The 24,230-nt window shown below is 45.0% G+C and overlaps 2 protein-coding genes across 2 annotated transcripts in view; one reads left to right on the top strand and one right to left on the bottom strand.

Annotated features, from left to right (window-relative positions):
* The window catches only part of CALM1 (calmodulin 1), a 153,914-nt gene that overhangs the window by 43,206 nt on the left and 86,478 nt on the right, over positions 1-24,230 (top strand). The gene's annotated exons all lie outside the window — the stretch shown is intronic.
* Positions 5,546-24,230, bottom strand: part of NRDE2 (NRDE-2, necessary for RNA interference, domain containing) — a 35,493-nt gene continuing 16,808 nt past the window's right edge. Inside the window, exons 7-14 of the mRNA XM_056851836.1 lie at positions 22,686-22,819; positions 19,461-19,584; positions 18,308-18,480; positions 16,417-16,803; positions 13,147-14,042; positions 11,201-11,339; positions 7,874-7,945; positions 5,546-5,694 (exon numbers count right to left, since the gene is read on the bottom strand). Of these exons, the coding sequence (XP_056707814.1) occupies positions 5,569-5,694; positions 7,874-7,945; positions 11,201-11,339; positions 13,147-14,042; positions 16,417-16,803; positions 18,308-18,480; positions 19,461-19,584; positions 22,686-22,819 (2,051 nt within the window). The 3' untranslated portion in view covers positions 5,546-5,568. The remainder of the gene's footprint in view (positions 5,695-7,873; positions 7,946-11,200; positions 11,340-13,146; positions 14,043-16,416; positions 16,804-18,307; positions 18,481-19,460; positions 19,585-22,685; positions 22,820-24,230) is intronic.

Below are 24,230 nucleotides of genomic sequence, written 5' to 3'. Positions count from 1 at the left end.
GGGTATATCCTGCCATTTTGCTCAGCTGAGGGTAGTGTATCCCACCATCGAAAGAATTTCTTGCACCAGTGGAGCATTCCTGCCACTGGTGGAGCTCACTGCTCTTGGCAGAGTAGAGTGGTAGGATGCAACTCCGTGTCTGTCTTGGGCAAATACCACAAACCTTTTGAGCTCCTGGGTCACCCAGAACATTTTCATGCTGATAGTGAAGTCATGGTGAATGAAAGATGGGACTTAAGTCATGAGATTTAACTTCCTTGCTTCTTTCAGTAAGATGGAACAGGTGCCATTATAGCTGCCCAGATGATTAGAAATAGGATGCCAAATCACTGTTCACACAATGGCCCAGTTCAGTTCTACTGGCCAAACCATTGATGGAAATTACCCCTCACTTTTGGAAATTATCATTTTCGGTGATAGCCAAATCAGGCAAACTAAGCTGATCACAACTTGTATTTTACCTCCAAGCCGGATTTGAAAACCTACTTCAAACCTGGCTTGGAGGCAGATGATGGATTTTAATAGTTAAATTTGCCTAAACAATAACTGTCATGGATCAGAGAGGATGGGGATGTGGTTCAGTCCAACCATGACTTGGCTTGTGGGAGCTGGGTTGCTAGCTGGAGCATTGTCTTCCCATCAGACGTTAAATCAGCCACAGTGTATGGGAGATGGAAGGGCAGAGAGAATCTTGAACCCTGCAAAGAACTGCCCCCTTCAGTATGTCTTCTAACACTGCAAGAGAAAAATAATCTGCCTTCAGTGTTGCTTGGTAATTGAATTTTTGCTATAGCTGCACAAGGGTAGTACAGGATCTCCTATCATCCCTATTCTGTTGGTTGCTTTCCCTTTCCAAATTCCCTTGTTAGATTTTTGATCAAGCAGTTGGACTGCTAAGTATAAACATTGTATGCCCTCAAAACAGGGGGGTTTTTGTTTGTGTGGCTGGGAGGGTGGTATTTTTACCTCTGCAATGCTACAAACACACCATTAAGTGGTAGCAGATTCCCTCTGTTTATGAGCTGTGAAGCATGTATTCTAAGCCTGAGGGAGTTTCTCCTGGCTCCAAAGAACAATTTAAGCCATGTAGAAAGCAAATTGCTTTAGTGCTATCTCAAGCTCAACAAGGCAAGCTTTGACAGTGCGCAGTACTAGAAATAGAACTTGCCCGAGGAGTTACAATCACGAAAGTGCTGGCAGGAGCCAGTGGCCCTTCTGCCTATTTCTATTTCAGTTACACAATATTTAAAATGACGGCTAGGTTGTGATGGCTGTGATGAGCTACAAAACATTTTGACTTTCTGAGCGGCAGTTCTTTGGTCTGTCATATCCTCCTTAGAAGCTAATTGAGTTAGTCCAGCTTGTTGGCGCGAGGACTGGAAAAGCTACTTTTCTCACACAAGTCAAGCTGTGAGAACAAGGGCTCGTTTTTACCCATGCTCATGGGACTTTGGCTGTGGTTAGATACTGGGCCACAGGTTCATCACATACTCCTGCAAAAAAAAAAAAAATCTCACTGCTTGCCTTAACCATGTTTAAAAGCTTATACAGGCACAAATTTTAACCGTGATTTACGTGACTCGGGATTCACAGTTAACTAGCATTTGAATACTATCTTCAAGTCCTGGTTAACAGCATGTCTGTTAATGTAACCCTAGACTAAAAGATCCTTGCTTGCTTAAGCTTTAATCATGGTCAAGTCTTGGGTGGGTGGGTGAGAAATGTTCCTAGCAAAGAAGAAGCAAATGGTCTTGTGTCCTGCTTTTAACCCTGGTGCATCAAACATGCTCCAGCTCCCTGGAGGAATTCTGCACTATTTTTAAGCTCTGAATGCTCTTGTTTAGAAAGTCACACTTGTATAACAGGAAGTGATGTGATAAATGACCACAACCAGTTGATAGCTAAAGGGGACAGTCTGTTGAGAGGCAGACACACTTGTAGTAAAGCTATGCTATAAATCTGAACTAGTTTGAAATCCGAGTTAACTGCTATGGTGCCCCCAGCAAAACCTTAAGAACCGTGTTTGAGTGCACAAAGAGAATTCATCTTGTTGAGTATGGTGGTTACCGCAGCATTGTATTCCCAGCAATGTATTAAGAGTTTGAAAGCAATATAAAAAATACTGTTCGCACTTTGTTTGGCCCCTTTAGCTGTGAAGACATCTTCCAACCATTTATAAGGTGCGGTATCCAAAAACCCTTTTAAAGCGATATTTTAATAACATTTTCAAACTCTTAATACACCGCTGGGAATACAAAGTACGGTAACCCCTTTTGTTTGCAAATTTAGAATGCTCAGGATTCTGTAGGTGGCAGGGATCGTAGTGAAACAGCAGGGCATCTATGCTCTACTACACACAGGCCAAAAAAAAATTACAGGTGCCAAAAGTAACAAGTTTGACCTTAAACCACCATATCATAGGGGTTAGAGAGGGGATGGGTAGATCTAGGTTGAAATCCTCTCTGACCATCAAAATCATTGGGTGACCTGGAGCCTGTCATTCTGTGTAACCTACCTCACAGGATTGTTGAGAACAGAATGGAGAAGGGGAGAGAACCCTGTGCTGGCCTGAGCTCCCGGCAAAAAGGGCAGGACAAAGATGTACTAAATATTTAATCACGATGGGTAGCCGTGTCAGTCTGTCACTAGCAGTAAAGAGCAAGAGTTCAGAAATGTTGTTAAGTCTTTAAGGTGCTACTGGACTCTTGCTCTTTTCTACTAAATATTTAATGTACTTAAAAAAAAAAAGCATGCTTCAAGAACAGATGGGAAATTCGCAGTGGGTAGCCGTGTTAGTCTGTCTGCAGTGGTAGAAAAGAGCAAGAGTCCAGTAGCATCTTAAAGACTAACAAAAATATTTTCTGGCAGGGTATGAGCTATCGTGAGCCACAGCTCACTTCTTCAGATGGGAAATTGTTATTCTTCATATGTTGTTATTGATGAAGAATTGTTATTCTTCAGATGGGAAATTGTTATTCTTTTTACCTTGTTCTGAAAGAAGATAAGGCTAAATAAACTGTCGGCTGGCAAATGAGAGGGATCCTGAGGTGAAGAAAGCTTGTGGTGAAACAGAATCCCCCGTCCCCACTGTGGAATGACCCCAGCTGTGTAAGAGAATCCTACTGTGACTCCGCTGACATCCAGTTTGCAGCCTGTTCTGTGATCAGACCCCCTCGTAACACCCCAACTGAATACTTGAGCGGCTTGGTCGTTGATGGCCTGTATTAGATTTCAGGCCAGTCAGAAGTTTTATTTAGATTATCGTACTTTACAGCGACTGCTGAGATGCATTAAAGAATAATGGCTATTTCATTAAAGGCATTAATGACCATTAGTTGTTTAACACTGCTTCCTTGTGGACTCGGGAACAATGAAAGCCCTCCCAGCCAGGATGCCCAAAGGATATTATGACATTCAGATAGCTTAATAATTGTTACTATATTTCTAACACCGGCATAAACTGCCTGCCCCTGTTGCAACACACTGTGGCTGATTTAGGCATGCTCACTTTACCCTTCTTTATTCCCCGTTTCAGCCAGGATCAAAGCAACCTGGGTTGGGGAAAACTGTATACATTGGCTTGAATGATCAGGGAATAAACTGTGTGCAAATCAGGGGCATGAATACAGGAAAGCAGTCTCCCAAGTTCAAATCTAGTCACACCCCTTTAATTTGCTGGTCTGTGATTGGCTCACCTCGTGAGAGAACATTTCCTTCCCCCCAGACCCAACTGCTGCATAAAAAAGCATTTTAAGAACAAAAAATGGAGCCATTTGAAAGAAGGGGGGGGGCTCCCAGGAAGCAATTGAGTCCCTGCCTCTTCGTGATTGGCTGTGAGAGATGCCAATCTTCGCTGCTTCCCCTGTATGGGTATCAGCAAACAGAGCAGAAGAGGGGTTTGGAAAGGGGGTGGGGAAAGCTCAATGCAAGGCAGGTATATGCACGCTCTGGATCTGGTTTCAGCTAGGAAAGACCATTTGACTCCGGCAAGAAGAGGAATGGGAAAAGCTGAGTTCGTTTAAGGTTGAAACGGGGTTGAGCTGAAAAGGAATGAGGTAACGTGCATTTTCAAAAACTTGATCCTGGCTGAAACAGAGAAGGAAGGAGGCTAAAACCGACCATGCATAAGTGACCTGTGGAGGTCTTAGCAACATGGGTATACACACTCTGAACTCTCTTGGGCTTGAATTCACTTTACTCTGTTTAGTTATGGTTTTAAACTGCTAAGATGTGTTTGCTGGTTTCAGAAAGTTCTAATTAAGCCTGCCCTAATTCTTAGTGGTGTCCACAGTATATCTGTGTCTAGCTACTACACTAGAAGGTACGATGTGTTTCATCTTACAGAAAAACTTGAAATCCATCTGGTGCCACAGTGGGCTGGCTTTGACCAGAAAAGTCACCTGGAGACTTTGTGCCTGGAAACATTTACAGAATTTATATAGAGCAATTAGCATGTGTGATCTCACCCAGTGGAAATATAAAAACTAAAACCAGATTATACAGCATCCTACTACTGCATAGCAAATTAAAGCAAAGCAAAAAAAAAATAGCCCTAAGGAATACAGAACAGGCTGATGATATTTCTTCCACGTGGCTGGTATTTTCTGTTTTAAAATAGGAATCAGTCTGATGTTTGCCATGACAGACTAAACACTGCATAGTAGCATTCAATAAGGCACTATCTTCCTCTCCTTTTAGGGGCAGTGGCCCTCTAGGTGCCTTTCCCTCCCCCATGTGTAAGCAGTGAGATGAGAATTTTGAAACAACTGACAGTACACCCTTACCTTAAGATTGGAGCTGAGCATTCAAATAGCCTCAATTTCATAGCCAAACTGAGGCTGCAGTTTACCCACCACCTCCCTGGAGAAAGTTCCAATGAACCAACTGGGACTGATTGACATGTAAACATGCAGAGGAGTGAGATATGAGCTATATGTATGTATATTTCTTTTCAGCATCCATATGCTTATTTTCTTTTGAACACCCTGTTCTGTAGCAGTGACATTCCACAGTCTTTCAGTGATGGGTAGCCTGAACTGTTAAGAAAAGTTTGCACCGGTAAATAAAAGAAATAAAACAATCCAAAAGAAATAAAACATTTAACTTTGTATTTTTACAAGTAATATTTACATCACAACTGTTGTGATAACAGTGTTATTACACACTGATAAAAATCCCATCACAAGGTTTTCCTTTCTTTGTGAGACCAGTCACATTTAGTACACACTGGCAAGTCTAGTTCTTACACTAGTAAGAATAATGTGAGGGTGTTTACCTACAACACAGTGGGGGGAGATAGCTCAGTCTTTATCATTCCCCTGCTAATATCATGGCATCATAAATGTGCCTGGATAGATCACTACATAAGATCTGGAAAGAAGTCCATTGGAAAAAAAATAATTACAAGTTAGGACCCATTATGTATCCAGCCTCAGACTTTCTGGGTGCAAAATACATAAAGAAAAACAGTATTTTCTCATCAGTTAAAAATGTGTAGACTACAAGGAGGTCTCCAGCAACAGTCTTTAAAAGACAATTCCCTGTCTTCACATCTTCAAACTATTTTCTTTAGTCTTCAAGCAATAGCTCCAGCTCTTCTATGGGTACCCGTACTCTCAGCTCTTTCTCAGCCATAAGATCAAGAATCTCTTGCAGCATATCTGGAAAATACTCTATGGCATCCATATACAGTACCTGTAAGCACAATGTAAAAACAACAAGAATCACTTTCTGTAAGAGCAAGTCTAACAAGTTATCATTTAATAGAAGGCCACCTTCTTCTATGAAAAAGTTCACAGTCTGAATCACAATAACGATTTGCAAGACATTGTCAAAGGCTTTCACGGTCAGAGTTCATTGGTTCTTGTAGGTTATCCGGGCTGTGTAACCGTGGTCTTGGAATTTGCAAGACAATCACAGATCTCTTCTACCTTCCCCGTCCCCCAGAAGCCTAAAATATCCAGATAGTTGATGCTCAATAGTCATGGAAGCACCATGGACAAAAATGCCACGGAAGGGCTGCTGTGAAGAGCAGGGATTAAATAATGTCACTCACATTTCTTTCTTGTGCTGATAAAGCTTGTCAGGGGAAACTCCACTGGTGAAAGAGTGAGAAGGGTTTATGTCACCCAACTCTCACAGCCCCTCCCATGGCACATTGTCCCTGTGACTCCAGGAATCAGCTCTTGAAAATTCTTAGGAGGCTGCTGGGGGAAGAGGGAGATGGAAAAGATCCAGAAGATAGCCCTCTACCTTTGCTTGGTCTGTCTGGCCACATGGGTCAACACCATGGTAATATCAAGACTAGACTACTGCAATGCACTCTACACACGTCTCCCTTCAGAGTCATCCTGGAGACTCCAGTTGGTTCAGAATGCCACGGCTCAGTTATAATCAGGAACTAGGTGGAGCCGGCGTGGTGTAGTGGTTAAGAGGAGCGGACTCTAATCAGGAAAACCGGGTTTGATTCCCCACTCCTGCACATGAAGCCTGCTCGGTGACCTTGGGCCAGTCACAGTTCTCTCAGAACTCTCTCAGCCCACAAGGAGGCAGGCAATGGCAAACCACCTCCAAATGTGTCTTGCCTTGAAAACCCTACGGGATTGCCGTATGTCAGCTGTGACTTGACAGCACTTTCTACAACCAGGTGGGGCATGGATATTACCCCCATTCTGCAGTCACTCCCTCAGCCGCCTATCAGTTACTGAGTTCGATTAAAGGTATTGGTTATCACATATGAAGCCCTTCTGGCCTTGGACACTCATATCTGTGAGACCATCTCTCCCCCTATGCTCTGTCACGACAACTTCACTCATCTGAGCAGGGCCTTCTGCACATGCCACTCTGCAAATAGGCAAGCTCAACAACTGCCTGTACATGTGCATTCTCTGTTGTGGCCCCCACCTTACAGAATGGCCTGCCTGATGAGTAGGATTGCCAACTTCCAGGTACTAACTGGAGATCTCCTGCTATTACAACTGATCTCCAGCTGATAGAGATCAGTTCCCCTGGAGAAATGGCTGCTTTGGCAATTGGACTCTATGGCATTGAAGTCCCTCCCCTCCTCAAATTCCGCTCTCCTCAGGCTCCGCCCCCAAAACCTCCTGCCGGTGGCGAAGAGGGACCTGGCAACCCTAGTGATGAGGTCAGGATGGCTCTCTCTCTCTCCTGGCATTCCGCAAACTATGCAAAGCTGAATTATTCAGGAGGGATTCTGACACAGGTAATAGGAGCTAAACTATAACAGAATGGTTCAGAAAGATACTTTAAAGAAAAGAAAGGGACTGTGGACTACATTACTGCGTATAGAACATCCTATCTGTTGCTGTATGCATTATCTGTATGTAATTTCTGCATCATTTAACACGTCATGTTAATACTTTTTTTTCCAGATTTCTGTAATCCTAATCCTATTACGTTGTTCGTTGGATGTCTCTTCCTGTTGACTGTACTGATTGACACTGTGTGATCTGCCTCAATGAGAACGGAGGACTATAAATAATGTTAATTTAAAACCACGAGTTCCCTTGCACAAATGATTCATAGGATCCAATCACTTAGAAGGAATTGAGCAGGGGGTAATAAACGCTAAACAAACCAAGGCACCCAGAGAAAGGCACCTTTTACCACCCTGTGTATTTACTCATGGCCCCCAAACCTCATACATTAAGGTATTCTCCAATGCTCCACCCTTTGCCCCTTCCAAGTCTCTAATCCCAACCCTATCTCAATGCAAAACACACAAAAAAGCAGGAAAGGGGTAATTATAAATCCTGTAAAAAAAAATTAAAAATTCAGCGCAATATAAAAGAAAACCACTCTTTTCTTGGTTGTTGTTTTTTTTTAAAAAGGAAAGATACTTCTTGAAACTTACCTTTGTCCAGGGGCAGTTTTGTAGTGCTCTGTAGAACAGCCCTTTACCCTTTTCCTTATCCCCCAAAGAAATCTGAAACACACATTTTAAATACAAATGCATTATTCAAAATGGCAATAATTGGCACTGTCCTCATGTAGCACTGAAGAAAATATTATCAGAAATTTTGACTGAGAATTTTCACCAGGGAAGTTTTATTCTGTTTTTTAGAAAAGTGTTCACAGTGGGTAGCCGTGTTAGTCTGTTTGCAGTAGTCAAAAAGGGCAAGAGTCCAGTAGCACCTTAAAGACTAACAAAAATATTTTTTGGTAGGGTATGAGCTTTCGTGAGCCACAGCTCACTTCTTCAGATACAGCTAGAATGTGAATCCATCGGTCTTTAAGTAGAGGAACAGTATGTAAATGTGAATAGCATATTATAGGTACATGGAACATGAGAAGTATGAATCAAGGTAAGCTCGAAGTTGTAAAAAAGAAATGGAACATTTAAATATTGCTATCCTGGGAGTGAGTGAACTAAAGTGGGCTGGATTAGGACATTTCCAGTCAGAAAATTACAAAGTGTTTTATTCGGGAAATGACAAACACAGAAGAAACAGAACTGGCCTAATAATGCGGTAAGTTGTAGCGCAGGCAGGCAGGGGGCTATAATGCAAAGTCTGACCAAATTATATTAATCAGACTTCATGGAAAGCCTATCAATATAACCATCATTCAAGTTTACACCCCAACTACAGATGCTGATGAGGAAGAAATTGATCACACACCTAAACAAGATGTGCTGATAATCATAGGCGACTGGAATGCAAAAGTAGGAAACAAAGCAGAATAAAATATTGTTGGCAGATTTGGGTAGGCACGAAATTAAGCAGGAGAGCAACCCATACAATTCTGTCAAGACAACAATTTTTTCATCGCAAACACATTTCAGGCAACCAAACAGACAACTGTGCACATGGCCCGCAAGTTAATTCATGCCATAGTATTCCCCATTACTATGTATGGGTGTGAAAGCTGGACAGTGAAGAAAGCTGACAGGAAGAAAGTTGATTCCTTTGAAATGTGGTGTGGGAGGAGAGTTTTACGGATACTGTGGACCACCAAAAAGACAAACACGTGAGTTCTAGATCACATCAAGCCTGAACTCTCCCTAGAAACTAAAATGACTAAACTGAGGCTATCAGAAGACTGGAAAAGACAATAACGCTAGGAAAAGTTGAAGGCAGCAGGAACATGAGAACATAAGGAAAGCCATACTGGATCAGACCAAGGCCCATCAAGTCCAGCAGTCTGTTCACACAATGGCCAACTAGGTGCCTCTAGGAAGCCCACAAACAAGACGACTGCAGCAGCATCCTGCCTATGTTCCACAGCACCTAACAGACATACTCCTCTGATACTATAGAGAACAGGTATGCATCATGACTAGTAGCCATGGATAGCCCTATCCTCCATAACCATGTCCACCCCCCTTCTAAGTTGGTAGTCATCACCACATCCTGGGGCAGGGAATTTCACAATTTAACTATGCGTTGTGTGAAGATGAGATGGACTGACTCTATAAAGAAAGCCATGGCCCTCAGTTTGCAAGACATGAGCAAGGCTGTTAACAGTAGGCCATTTTGCAGGACATTAATTCATAGGGTCACCATGAGTTGGAAGCGACTTGACAGCACTTAACACACACACACAGCTTCTCATCCAGTTAACTACTACACAGTACTGCTTCTGTACTTACAGCTCCAGGAAGAGCTGTGACTCAGTGATAGAGCATCTGCTTGGCATACAGAAGGTCCTAGATTCATCCCTGGCATCTCCAGTAAAAAAAGACCAGGAAGTAGGTGATGTGAAAGACCTCTGCCCAAGACCCTGGAAAGCTGCTGCCAGTTTCATGGCTATCTATGGTACGATAAAATTAAGATACATGCATCATTTCGTAATCATATAATCAGGTCCGCTCTACTTCGTACTTGGATGAGATATAAACATATTTTTGAACCAGCAACACCGATGTGGATATCACCCCAAGAAATGTTGACATTACGCCCACTTAGACCGGATAAATTTATCATCTACCAGGATTTAATCAACTGGGAAGGGAAAAAATGCTCACTAAAAGACTTTCAGTTACTTAAAGAAGATCTACAATGGCTTCAATATTGTCAGATTAAATCAGTTTTTACACAAGATTTGAAAAATGGATTTTCTAAAGAAAAATCGCCTTTTCATAAGTTGTTACTAGACAATTATACTAAACTGATATCTAAAATGTATAATCTTCTTTTAACAATATACTGTGAGCAGGAGACAATTAAATCAACAATGATTGATTGGGCTCAAAATGTGGGACATGATATTGCTTTAAATAAATGGGAAAGACTATGGTCAAAAGACCTGAAAGGAATAAATGCCCAGTCAGTTCGAGAAAACATCTACAAAATGATGTATAGATGGCATTTAACACCCAAGAAAATTGCAAGGATTTACAAAATGACGTCCCCTAAATGTTGGAAATGTAAGGAAGTTGGTTCCTTTTACCATATGTGGTGGACCTGTGACAAAGCTAAAGATTTTTGGGATATGATCTACAATGAACTAAGACTGATACTACAAAAAAATATACCCAAAATACCAGAAATGATGCTATTAAGTATGATACCTGATGACTTGTCAATGCAAAGAAATTTCTTGATTTATGCTACAACAGCTGCAAGACTGCTTTATGCAGCAAAATGGAAAGGGGCAGATATTCCTGGGAAAAAAGACTGGATTATGAAAATGTTTGAACTGGTGGAAATGGCAAAACTTACAGCTACTTTAAACCAAAAAGACAATGCTCAATTTATGGGGGAATGGGAGGCTTGGATGAAATATTGTGAACATGAATTAAAACTGGGAAAAATGCAAGCATATTTTTCAATCTGATCTAGATGACACTTTTAATATTAAGAGCTATAACCATTTATATTAATAGAGTATGTTATATGAAAGTTAAATGAATTTTAAATGGGTTTAAGAACAATTAAGATCAGAACATATCACGTTGGGATAACAATACTTTATTAAGAAGCGGATAGAGGTGGCGGGGAAGTCTGAGAAATTTCCCTCGTCTTTTCTTTTTCTTTGTAATGTTTATATGTTCTTGATTGTTATGGAAAATTTCTATTATAAAAACCAATAAAATTTATATAAAAAAAAGAAAGCTGCTGCCAGTTTGAGGAGACAATAGTGACTTTGATGGACTGATGGTCTGATTCAGCATAAGGCAGTTTCGTGTGTGTGTGTAATTGGGGGGGGGGGTTTGGAGACATAGTCGACCCTCTCTCACCATAAAGTATATATATAGCCTCCACAGCAAGGGACAATGAGCACCATTTTCAGTCTCGACTGCACGTTCAAACAAAGCTTTGATTCGATTTGTTAATCCGGTTTCAGGAATTGTTGCATACACATCCCCAGTGGCTACCCTGAAACAAAAGCCAAAACAAAATCAGTTGTGCCGCTATCCACTGTGAACATTTTCGTCAGACAAAAAAGGCACATTGTGGACAAAAATACTGTATTATCATTTGTGGTAAAAGACCTGAGAGACAGTGACAGCATTCTCCTTTCAAAACCTCCCGCACACACAACTATCACCAAAATGCAACACGCTCTGCAGGCAATGCTAAACAGCCATTTTAGCCTACTGATCTATACCCTAAAACCAACTATTTCAGCCATAGTAACAAACTGCTTTTAAAAAATTATCATGGGCACAGATGGCTAGGTATTGAATCACTGCGGGTTTTGCTGCCTTGATTCTCAGTCATTTGTGCCTAAAGAGATCACTGCTTTTGGAGAGACACGTGCATGAACATAACGCTCTTGGAATGTGTCCATCTAAGTACCCAGTGAGCTTCATGGGATTTAAACTAGTATCTTCTGAGTAGGACCCTAGCTTAGATCCCGCGGAGCGTTTCCACAGGTGGAAAGATTTCTGCCCACGGAGAATGACTTTCTCCCCTTCCCACTCCTGCTGCAGCCCAAAATGCTGCTCCTGGGGGACTGACAACCCACCAGGAATTGCATTTCAGGAGGACACTTTGGGCTGCAGGTGGAGAGGGGAGGGGAGAAGGTTATGCTCCATAGGCAGAAATCCTCCAGTCAGTGGAAATGCTCTGATAAATCCAAGTCACTTTAGCCACTGCAATGGCTTACTTGAATTATGGTTATATCACACAGCCCAAGCTATACATGCAACAAGGATTGCTGCATACAGTCTGAGCGGTTCCTCAGTGGACCAGGCTTCCTCGGGAGGTGGTGAGCTCTCCTTCCCTGGAGGTTTTTAAGCAGAGGCTAGATGGTCATCTGTCAGCAATGCTGATTCTATGACCTTAGGCAGATAGGACATTTTGGACGACTTTCATTCATAGGGTCGCCATGAGTCGGAAGCGACTTGACGGCACTTAACACACCCAGGCAGATCATAAGAGGGAAGGCATCTTGGCCATCTTCTGGGCATATAGTGGGGGTCACTAGGGGTGTGTGGGGGAGGAGGTAGTTGTGAATTTCCTGCATTGTGCAGGGGGCTGGACTAGATGACCCTGGTGGTCCCTTCCAACTCTATGATTCAACACACGCGTAGGCATAATGCTCAGGATGGAACAGTAGCCCTGTATACATGACTCCCTCCCCCGCCCCGTGTGTGGACTCAATGTGGGAGAGCAGGCCCAAGCGGGTAGGCCCCATCCTTCCCACCTCTGTGTGATTGCCAGCTTGTGAGCACAACGGCTATGCACAGAGGAAGTGTCTGCGAATATGCTTACTCCTTGTGATCAGGAACACTCAGAAGGCAGCGCCCCCAAGCACAGGGAGGGAGTCTACCTACAGACGCTTCCTTTGCACATTTGCACCACACAGACAACCTGGTAATCATGCCGCAGCAGAGGGCAGGGCCAGCTTGCTAACACCCCCCCCCACACACACATTTTCAGTAAAATGTGTGGAGTCATGTGTAGAGGGCTAGAAGCATGCAAAAAGGGTACAAGGTTATGTCTCGCTGTTGGAAATTCAAGTCCATGTCTCCACTAGGCTGCCAACCTCACCACCTAGTCTTGGGCACATCACAGGGCTGTTACAATGCCAACCTGTGCTAGAGGGAGAACAGGGGGCACCAGTGTAAGAGTGTAACAGTGTAAGACAAATACATGAAGAGACTTGCGAAAGGAGTTAGGACCACAACAATTCATTGTGTCGCAGACAACAGATACCATCGCCAAGCTGAGCTTTTACCTCTGGACGCTTTCTACCAGCTTCTTCCTCATCAGCTCTGCCTGGATTGCAAACAGCCAGGGCTCCAGAGATTTTGTAGTCCTTGTCATGCTGTCAACAAAACGCCGTGCTTGGCTTGCACTGTGAGACTTGCTTTGGACCTGGATATATGCCCTCCAAAGAGACTGGTTGCTAGGATACATCTTCAACGCCTCCAACAACGCTTCTCGGAGGGGTCTCAAAGGATACACGCTCGTTTTCATGTGATAACGAAGCAAGCTCGTATGCATCAGCATCAGGGCTTCAAGAGCGGTGGTGAAAGTCTGACCAAGCCGTTCACCTTTAAGCTTCTCGCACACATGCCTGCATATCAAGACCGCGGAATCGATCCCGAGAGTTATATATTGGAAAAGGGTATAACAACCAACCAAACTAATCAGGTGCCTGGAAGTGCCGGTCTGCTCTTGATCAGGAACGGAGCTTCTGTTCAAGCAATCTTGGAGCAGATGCTCATAGGTCTTCCGTGCTTTCAAAATGCTCACCGGCAATACCTGTCCGCTGTACGGCATGTAAGGCCCCTTTTCTGTTAAGCTCGTCAATATATGAGAGGCACGGGACTCCAGAGCACCTTCTAGACTTTCCAGCAACTCTGCCTCCAGTTCGGCGTAGAGCAGGCTAACTGTGCAGAACTGGGGATTGTTGGTTCCGGCAGCTCCTGCCATGATCAAAGCCGTATCAAAAACTTTTCTAGCATCTTCTACATTGCCGAGTAACCACTCCAGATAGGCATATAACTGCCAAAGGGAAAGGTTGTTCCTGTTCTCGTGCACCTTAAGAAGATTTTTGGCTAGCTTTTTGCTCTTCTTGCCTTGCGATTTTAGTTTCTTTTTATTTCCTGTTTTCAGACACTGAATGACCTGCATGTTTTAAATAAAGGGGGGGGGAGAGACACTTCTTTTAGGAACCACACATTTGGAGTCATTATTTTGCCTGTTTCTGTGCAGTTCAATATAGCAGACTTGGTGGCCCACAGAATCCTCTGAATTAGTCAAAGGCAAACCCATTCTCCCCCTTTTAATTTAAAAACTTATGAAGAGACACTGTACAAATCCCGTTACCGTTGTGCATTTCCATCACTGCTGAAAAAATATGCACCTCAAACAATTACCACTTACATTCTTTAACCTCTTTTTAACTTATCCTGATACATCGCAGAATTCTGCCCTATCGATGTTTCTACTTGGTGCTCAGAGTCTTGAGTTATTCAAAAAGCAACAGGGCACAGTCCTCCACAATTTCTATTGATCTGTCTTCTGAATTTTTAAATACCTAACATTCCTTGGAACAAACACGAATTGGTTGGTAATGTGCTTATCGTTGCAAAAAGCTTAAATTCAAGACTACCGTATATACCCGTGTATAAGCCGATCCGCGTATAAGCCGAGGTGCCTAATTTCTCCCCAAAAATGGGGAAAAATTAGGCACCCGCGTATAAGCCGAGGGTCGGCTTATAACCCCTCCCCCCCCCACAGACTTACCTAACCGGGTTCCCGGGAGCAAGTGGCGCGGCCCTGGTGGCGGCGGTGGTGCACCCGGCAGGGGCTGGGGCAGCCTCCCTGCAGTTGCAGGAGGCCGCCCCAGGCCGCTCCTGGCCCCAGGAAGCGGCGGTGCGGCCGGGGGCCGGGGCAGCCTCCGCGCAGCCGCAGGAGGCCGCCCCAGGCCGCTCCCGGCCCCAGGAAGCGGCGGCGCGGCCGGGCGGGGGCCGGGGCAGCCTCCGCGCAGCCGCAGCAGGCCGCCCCAGGAAGCGGCGGCGCGGCAAGGCGGGGGCCGGGGCAGCGTCCGCGCAGCCGCAGGAGGCCGCCCCAGGCCGCTCCCAGCCCCAGGAAGCGGCGGCGCGGCCGGGCGGGGGCCGGGGCAGCCTCCGCGCAGCCGCAGCAGGCCGCCCCAGGCCCCAGGAAGCGGCGGCGCGGCCGGGCGGGGGCCGGGGCAGCATCCGCGCAGCCGCAGGAGGCCGCCCCAGGCTGCTCCCAGCCCCAGGAAGCGGCGGCGCGGCCGGGCGGGGGCCAGGGCAGCCTCCGCGCAGCAGCAGGAGGCCGCCCCAGGCCGCTCCCAGCCCCAGGAAGCGGCGGCGAGGCCGGGCGGGGGCCGGGGCAGCCTCCGCGCAGCCGCAGGAGGCCGCCCCAGGCCGCTCCCGGCCCCAGGAAGCGGCGGCGCGGCCGGGCGGGGGCCGGGGCAGCCTCCGCGCAGCCGCAGGAGGCCGCCCCAGGAAGCGGCGGCGCGGCCGGGCGGGGGCCGGGGCAGCTTCTGTGCAGCCGCAGGAGGCCGCCCCAGGCCGCTCCCGGCCCCAGGAAGCGGCGGCGCGGCCAGGCGGGGGCTGGGGCAGCCTCCGTGCAGCTGCAGGAGGCCGCTCCCGGCGGCAGGAAACAACGCGGGCCCGTCGGCGGCGGTAAGTTCCCCCCTCCCTCCTCCCCCCTCTACTGTATTGACCCGTGTATAAGCCGAGGCCGGCTTTTTCAGCCCTTTTTTTGGGCTGAAAAACTCGGCTTATACGCGAGTATATACGGTAACACCAAATCCAGAAAATTAGTTACAAACAAATGAACAAATATTAGAAGTTTTCATAGGATGACATAATCATGAACTAGAAAAAGAAATTGAGAATCCTTTCTGACTTGCGCCATCTGCCCCTGGGCTCCTCCCCACCTAAACAGATCCCACCAGTGGCCCTTCATCTGACAACGGACTGAACATGCCCCTGGGTTTGAGGCTTATGCTGGCCAGTTCCTGGACCCTGCTGGACCAGAGTTGTCTATAACCAGACTGCCAAGGTCTCAGATACAGGGTTTTCCCAGTCATTCTAAATGAGACCCTTTAAACAGGAGATGCAAGCGACTGGTTGGGGGACCCCCTGCATGCAAGACACTAAACTGAGGTCCCTCTACTTAAAGGCGAAGGATAGCTTTAGGCCTTCTCCATCTGATCATATGTAAATGATCTTACTTTAAATGATTTTATGTTGGATCTAGACTCAGTCATTGCAGCCTACTGATCTCCATGAAATGTCACTGCTAAAGGACAGGGGCTCCTAAGGAGTGACATGTGGAGGGTCTGCAGAGAGAAGGGGAAATGGAGGGGAACTGCCACTCTCCTTCCGCTACTGGAAAATTTAGTCTGGATTCTTTTCCCTTCACTGTCCCTTTTTCCTCCTGTAGCACGTCTATCAGATTGTAAATCCACTGTGCCAGAGACCACGCTGACATTAAAAACAAAACAAAAAACCACTCATATTACCTTAGCAATTTCATACTGAAGCCAATAGTTGGAAAGTTTAGATTTTTCCTCTCCTGAGAAGAGAGGCAACATCATATGGAAGAAATTCTGTATGAACTCCTCCCCTTCCTTAGAGTGGCCAACACGCTTTCTTCCTTGGGCAACTGAGTCCATCTGACCGATACTACTGACTCCAGAAAGGGGCAAGTCAAAGGAAGTCAGAGGGCTTTGCTTGTGCTGCCTGGGTTCAAAGATGTCGTTCTCATCCATTGCTATGTAGAGGAAGGAAGGGAGGAGCTGGCACCCACATGGGACTCCCAAGAACTGCAAAAATGAGCAGAGCAACTGGAACTGAAGATCTGGGCTAGAAAGTTTTATTAAGGATGGACCAAGGTCGTCAAACAAAACCTGCAAGAAGACATAAAATGATGTTATGTATGAATGGAAGGAATGGACTAAAGCAGCACAAGCCTAGAATTTATTCTAGAAACTGTGTGTGAATCCAGACAAACCATGCAATTGACCTTCCCAAGTCAGAATGCAAATTTGACTGAGAATGAGCAAATTTCACCTTTTAAAAGGGTTCATATTTTTATCAATGGTTTCAGTTCTCTGCTGCTAGTTTTAAGCTTTGTCTTATGTGCAGATGTGTGGTTTCCATATGCAATTTATATAGCACCTATGTGCACAATGTAGATATAATGCAGAATACTGATTTAAGAGTGCTGAAAACGCATGCATTTTACAAGAGGAATTCCATATGAGGAACAAAAAAGGGCATAAAAATAAGCAGCGTGATGCAGCAGAACTGAGGTTTAATAGAAGGAGCTTTGTTTCAAACAAAGAAGGCAATATTTTTATTGGCCAGCCTGATTGCTGGAAAGACAGATCAATGAACTGTGTAACAAACATAATTGTCCCCTTCCGTTACTTGCAGCTAATGGAGCTTTCGCACAAATTCCTACAATGAACACTTCACAGACTTAGTGCTTCCAGACAAGGAAATATTGGGGGTGGGAGGGGGGACGGACGATACAAACAATTCTTATTAAAAGATGAAGCATTTCAAAATCTTTTTGAAGGCCTTTCATAGTCTGTCAGCACATGCTTCCTTGCTAAACTGTGCTTAAATATATAAGCTAAAGTCACCAGGTCCCTCTTCGCCACCGGCAGGAGGTATTTGGGGCAGAGCCCAAGGAGGGCAGGGTTTGGGGAGGGGAGGGACTTCAATGCCATAGAGTCCCATTGCCAAAGCAGCCATTTTCTCCAGGTGAACTGATCTCCATCGGCTGGAGATCAGCTGTAATAGCAGGAGAGCTACAGCTAGTACCTGGGAGTTGGCAACCCTAATATAAGCAGCCCTAAGAGGGTGTATGCCCTTACCTGGATGGTCCAGGCTAGCCTGAGATCTCGTCAGATCTCAGAAGCTAAGCAGGGTCAGCCCTGGTTAGTATTTGGATTTGAGACCACCAAGGAATACCAGGGTTGCTGTGCAGAGGAAGGCACTGGCAAACCCCCTCTGTTAGTCTCTTGCCATGAAAACCCCCAAAAGGGATTGCCATAAGTCTGCTGCGACTTGAAGGCACTTTACACACACACACAAGAGGATGTATGCCTGATTCCAACTCTCCTTCCACCTAAAAAAAGGGGGAGGGAGAGAACTATAGAGATGCAGTGTATTGTACATATGGATGCATACGTGGCAACACTGTGAATGACAGGGAGCCACACAAGCACAGTATTTCTAATGATCGAGCACTCTTCCGGTGAAGAGTGGGTGTCAACTAGACAAGCTTCTGCAGTTCTGCCAAACACTCGTCTTTCCAGAGAGCAAACGCAAAGTGTTACGACACCGGCTCTTCCATCTGTGCAGTGTGATAAACAGGTTTGAGCCTAAGTGCCTCATACCAACCTGTCTCTCTGGATCTTCACAGTCTTCTTCTGCCTGCTTCTTGGTTTTGTCAGGCCTCCAGGGCAACCAATGCCTTCCTTCCCGGGAACGCTCTACACAAAGCCAGTTTTGCCATTTGGGCAGAGATTTGTCCTTTATCTCTTGTTCTTCCTCTTCGTCTTCCTCTTCTTCATCTATCCAAGAGCCAAAACACAGCAGATGATTTTCAAAAGTTGCCCTTTTAAAAAACAAAAAACAAAACAAAAAAACACCTTTTGCTTGATGTATGCCTAAAAGGGCTGAAATCCAGACAAAGGCCTTACATTTCAGCAGCCTCACTAGAACCCCATTGATTTCTTTAACTAATTGCAAAGATAACAGCTTGTGGCCACAACCCAAAAAAATTCCCCAACATGTGGCTTTAGATAAAAGATGCAGGCCTAGATAGGATTATGGCAGATACCCAATTTATGTACAAAAGGTCAGATCCAGACCTCCTTCTGTGACTGAAAGGGCTCCTGCTCACCCAACAGGGGCAGCAAATTCTTCTGACCTCACACCGCAGCTCATGCAATTTCCAAGGGACTTGGCCCTTATGGCGGAACAAATTCTGAGAACGCTGGTTTGTTCACTGTGCTTTTTTCCAAATCTTCTTTCACACCAAACGCACAAAACTTAATGCGTCAAGTGGTTTTGGAATCCAGCACTGGATAAATGGTAGGCAGAGACAAGCAGCGTGCAACCCACAGAAGGTTAAGTGGATGAGCTTCTCTGAAAGCAGTGGGGCATAACAACTCAACTGTTCACTTGAGTGCCTCTAATTTCAATGAGAACTCAATACATGTTGAGAGGCATTCATCTGTTCTTCTTGCCTACTCTACCCCATCCATCACACAATGGTTCTCCACCTTGTCATTCTGCTAAAGCAGCCTATTAAGGCTCACAAGCTTTTTTTTCTTGCCATGTAGCAATGGCATTGCCCGCTGAATATTCTCTAGCTCCCGGATAACACACAAATGTGAAACTTCACAGTGAGAACTAGCCTCCCCTCCCCCAAGCATCAAGGTCACCATCTGAATTGAGGCCCAGGATTCTTGCATTTAGAAAGAGAAAAGAGACGCTTGGGAGTTCAGAACTCTGTGCATCGTGTCCACTTTGGCCCAAAGAGATTTACCGGGTGGGTTGATGACAATCCAGCCCCCCTTTTCTTGTTGATGCATCCAGGCCTTCCAGCCCTTTGCTCCTCTCTCCCCAATCCGTGGCTCACCACCGTCCCAAAATGGTTCAAAGAACTCCACCTGTAGTTGGGGATAAAAGATACACGTACCTCAAGCATTTCATACCTGCAAAACTGCAACTAACATGTTGTGTTCAAGGAAGAAGATGGAAATGTGTTTTAAACATAAATGGACTAATGAGACAAAGGGCAGTGGCGAAGGAAACAAAACAGTACATCTATGGCAGCTAGGGTTGCCAGCCTCCAGGTGGGGCCTGGAGATCTCCAGATGACAGAGATCAGTTCCCCTGGAGGAAAAGGCTGCTTTCGATGGTGAACTCTATGGCATTATTATACCCTGCTCCCTCCCCAAACCCCACCCTCCTTTGGCTCCACCCCTAACATTTCCAGGCATTTTCCAACTTGGAGTTGGCAACCCTAACCAGCACAAACATACCACACAACATGAGATCACATTCAAATTTCTAACCCAGCCAAAAGTTGGGAAACTGGCCATCCAAGGAAAATCCATTTAATCTCCTAAAATAAGATTTTAATAGTCGTGTTTTCGTACTGATACAATTATTATTTTGGTCGTAAGCCACTTTGAGCAGCACTCTGCAGGCAGTATAGAAATCTCGATAAATAAATAAATCCCCACCAGCCTCTGCTTTACCTTGAAACGTCAGCCTAAATTTTAAAAATCAATCATTTCCAACAGCAGCTCAGATTCCAGAAAGTCTGCTGGGAGAAGAGAAGCTGTCGAGAAAGTATATTTTGATTTTGAAGGACTTGGCAAAGACTGTCAATTAGATTCAATTGAAGATACAGGTTCTAGTCAGGGCTGCACACGCGTATGTGCGCAAATGCACAATGGGTCGGATCCAGGTGCAGGCTTTCCCTTCTGGCATGTTTGCCCCTGCACTGGAGTAGGTGCCACCTTATTCCGTGGTAAGGTGACAACCTACGCCAGCGCAGGGTCATGCCAGCTCCAGAGGAGTTTCCGCCCCCTCTTTACCAATGGGCTCTTCATCATCAATTGACTAGCAATTCTAAACTGAACTTAACTGCGCTTTGTGCTTTTTTTTCCCCCTGAAAGGAAAAACAAGCGAGTTAAATTTAAAGGCTGGATTCAATCAGTGTGAAGAAGTTAATATCTAAAATTATTTAGTCTGCAGTGGAGCAGAAAGAGAAATGTAGTCCATTTTTCAGTCTGCACAGCATGTACATTTCGGGCATTACATTCAAATGTAGTCTTGAAGCAGGGAAACCAGTAATGAAATGGCAGGGATGAATATAGTTAAAGACACGTATCCCCCCCAAGACATTTCCTTTTTCGGTCTCTGCTTCACTCCAACTTGGAGATGAAAATACACTTACTACCAATATATTTTAAATTTAGACCTGTTGGAATTCAAAACTATAAATAACAAAGCAGTCCTAATATTCACAAAAGATTATTGCTCCAAGCCTGAATTTAATTATTGTGCTATTTATTGCTAACTCAGGACACCACTGCCAAGGCTTTCAAGGTACAGACTCCTAACCTGTGCCAGATTCTTGAAATTACTGGGGACGGCCCATTTATGAGCTGCTAGGCCACAGGATGTGGGCCTTCCAGGTTGCATACATGCTCGCTAAGTGGACAGGGGACTGATCTGTCACAGAATAAGAGCCTTTATGCAACTAAGTTACCCTGGGACAACAACATCTGGACTCAATTCTGCGTCTGATTTATTCTTCAAGAAGCAAACCAGAAATTAACAGGTCAGTGTCTTACAGCACCAGCAGTGTTCCGTGCCCTGTGGGAGGGGGGCACTGCGGCACAGCATCACGGTGCACCTCGATGCAGCTGGTATGAGCAACATCATGGAAACTGGCACACGTGTGAGAGGGCCACGACAGACACAACTTCTCAGTCTGAACTGCACTCCCTTCCTCTCTCTGGTTCCCACAACAACTTCAGTGTAACATCAGCCCAGCATTACCTGCGAGAAAGCTTAGCTAACCAGGCTGAGAAATCATCTTCAAACCCTCGCTTCACATTTTGTTGAAGAGGGAACTGTATCAACCACTGACAGAATTTGTGCTGATGTAATTCTTACTCAGGAGAGAAGGCGGCCATGGTGTAGCCCGATCTCATCAGATCTCGCAAGCTAAGCTGGGTCAGTACTTGGAAGGGAGACCTCCAAGGAATACTCTGTGAAGGAAGGCAATGGCAAACCGCCTCTGCTTCTCACTTGCCTCAAAAGCCCCTTTATGGGGTTGCCATAAATCTGCTGCGACTTGACAGAAATTTACACACACAATTCTTAATTGCAGTTGAAGAAGGATTCACACTTTAAAGGATGGGGGTTGTACTGATGGGCAGGAGATTGCATGCCCAATCTGGTGCCCAATCTGTTAACTGCAGTTAAAAAACTGAGCAATGCTACGTCTAGGCAATGCTTGATGGGAGACCCCCAGGGACACCCCCTCACACACACACACAGCCTTATTCCCATAATGGAAGGAAGGAGGGATGTAATAAATATTGGGGGGTGGGAGATACCAAAAACAATTTGCAGCTACTATAACATGCAGAGATTTATTTATTTTATATTTTTAAACATTTATACTTGGCTTTCAGAGTGGCTTACATGATCATTCTCCTCTATTTTATTCTCATAACAAAAGCCCTAGAAAAGAACAAGAGTCCAGTAGCACCTTAAAAACTAACAAAATTTCTGGCAGGGTATCTGAAGGAGTGAGCTGTGACTCATGAATGCTCATACCCTGCCAGAAATGTTGTTAGTCTTTAAGGTGCTACTGGATTCTCGCTCTTTTCCACTGCTACAGACAGACTAACGCGGCCACCCATCGTGATCTAACAACAGCCCTGTGAGGTAGCTTAGGCAGAGAGAGAACAGCTGCCCCACGATTATGCTGCGAGCTGCCCCAGCAGAGCAGGGCTTCAAACCTGGGCCTCCCAGATCCCCGTCTGGCACTCATAACCATTCATCACGCAATTTGTAGGATGTATCCTAATCCAAGAAACTAAGCTTGAAGATGTTATGCTCTTCTGTGTTGCTTTAGGAAATGAGCAGGCTGGTGACAAATAGAAGAACTGAAGGAAATCAGGAAGCCAGGCAGAAGTAAGATATGCAGATTGGGGGGTGGGAAAATCTGAATGCCTATTCCTACCTGCCCCCTTGTTGGCAAGTCCTTTACATTGTCAGGTTTGAAGAAGGTGAAGTCCATCAGGGCCTGGAACAGAGACACGGCTTTCTCCGAATGGCCTGCCTGCCTAAGAAAATGGCACTGCTGAAGGTAGATGGCTGGGAAGAAAGAGACACAATGTCATGTAAGGACTGCTAGAGATTAAGGGCCGAAACACTGAAGCATCCCGGTGTTGGTCTGACTTTTAGAGAGTTCGCACAAGACTGTATTACAACGATTGCATTACATAAAAACATACATATATCTTTATTGGCCACCAGGAGGAAAAAAAGATTAGAGCTATCAACCAACTGAAGAATTTTTAGAATGATCAACCATTGTTTGATCAGCTACATTCAAATTAATTTACATATTACCAATATGGATACCTTTTAGGGATAATGAATTATAAGACAGCTCTGCTTATTCAACTGGTAAAGCACCATTCATTGTTCAAAGGAAATACAAAAACATTTTTCTAGCACTGATCAAAGACCGTCCTCTGAAGCAGGGCATACCCCAGTAGCATCTTCACAGAAGAAGGATTTGGGCGGAGCTGAAAATGACTGACAATTTTGTAATTTTCTTAACAAGTAAATGGGACATTGTCAAGCCAAATCTAGCCCGAGTTAAAGGTACAGCTAAAAAGAGCATTCACAAATCCTCAGACCAATAGAGATATTTCCAATAGTATTATTTTATGCCCATGTCAAAATGAATTCTCTCCAGCACTCACAGGGTTTTGTGCCCTTCTAGCAGAATTACAAGAAGTGGGTAATCTACCCAGAAAAATAACTTCATTAGAAGCCTGGAAATGTTTTGGAATAATGATGTTGACCTGATGGCAGACTGCCTCTTCTGGCAAGGCACAGTTCCATTCTAGAAAGGAGTTTCAACATTATTGGTACCTGCTCGTCCAATTCAAAAGGGCTATAGAGCTTGACACAGATCCTTTTGTTCTTCAGCCTGTGGTAAGTCTCTACTGGTTATAAGTGGGATGTCCTAGTCACAGACCACAAGCGGAAACCAACAGCTCCGCATGTTGTTGCAAGCCACTGTGAAACCGGCAACATTCACCCAACACAAGGGGAGAACCACAAATCAAACAAGCAGGTCACCTCCCTGCTAACTCAATGGGCTCCTATCACTATCCAAAATCCAGCATGCTGCCTCTTAAAAGGCACCTAGGAACATCTTCATTCAATAGAGGAAGGCATGGGAAGGGACAGTGGTACACTGGGCCATGTGCCCATCACACTGTATTTATCACATTTTTATCCCACCTTCCCTCCAAGAGCGCCTAGGAACATCTTCATTCAACAGAGGAAGGCACGGGAAGGAACATCTTCATTCAACAGAGGAAGGCACGGGAAGCGACAGTGGTACAGTGGGCCATGTGTCCATCACGCTATATTTATCACATTTTTATCCCACCCTCCCTCCAAGGAGTGCAGAGTTGCATATATGATACTCCCCCCTCTTTTTCATCCTCACAACAACCCTACAGGACAGGTTAGGCTAAAAGTCTAT

This window comes from Euleptes europaea, chromosome 6 (genome assembly GCF_029931775.1).
Source record: "Euleptes europaea isolate rEulEur1 chromosome 6, rEulEur1.hap1, whole genome shotgun sequence".
Lineage (NCBI taxonomy): Eukaryota > Metazoa > Chordata > Lepidosauria > Squamata > Sphaerodactylidae > Euleptes > Euleptes europaea.
This window is presented reverse-complemented; position numbering and strand designations above follow the sequence as displayed.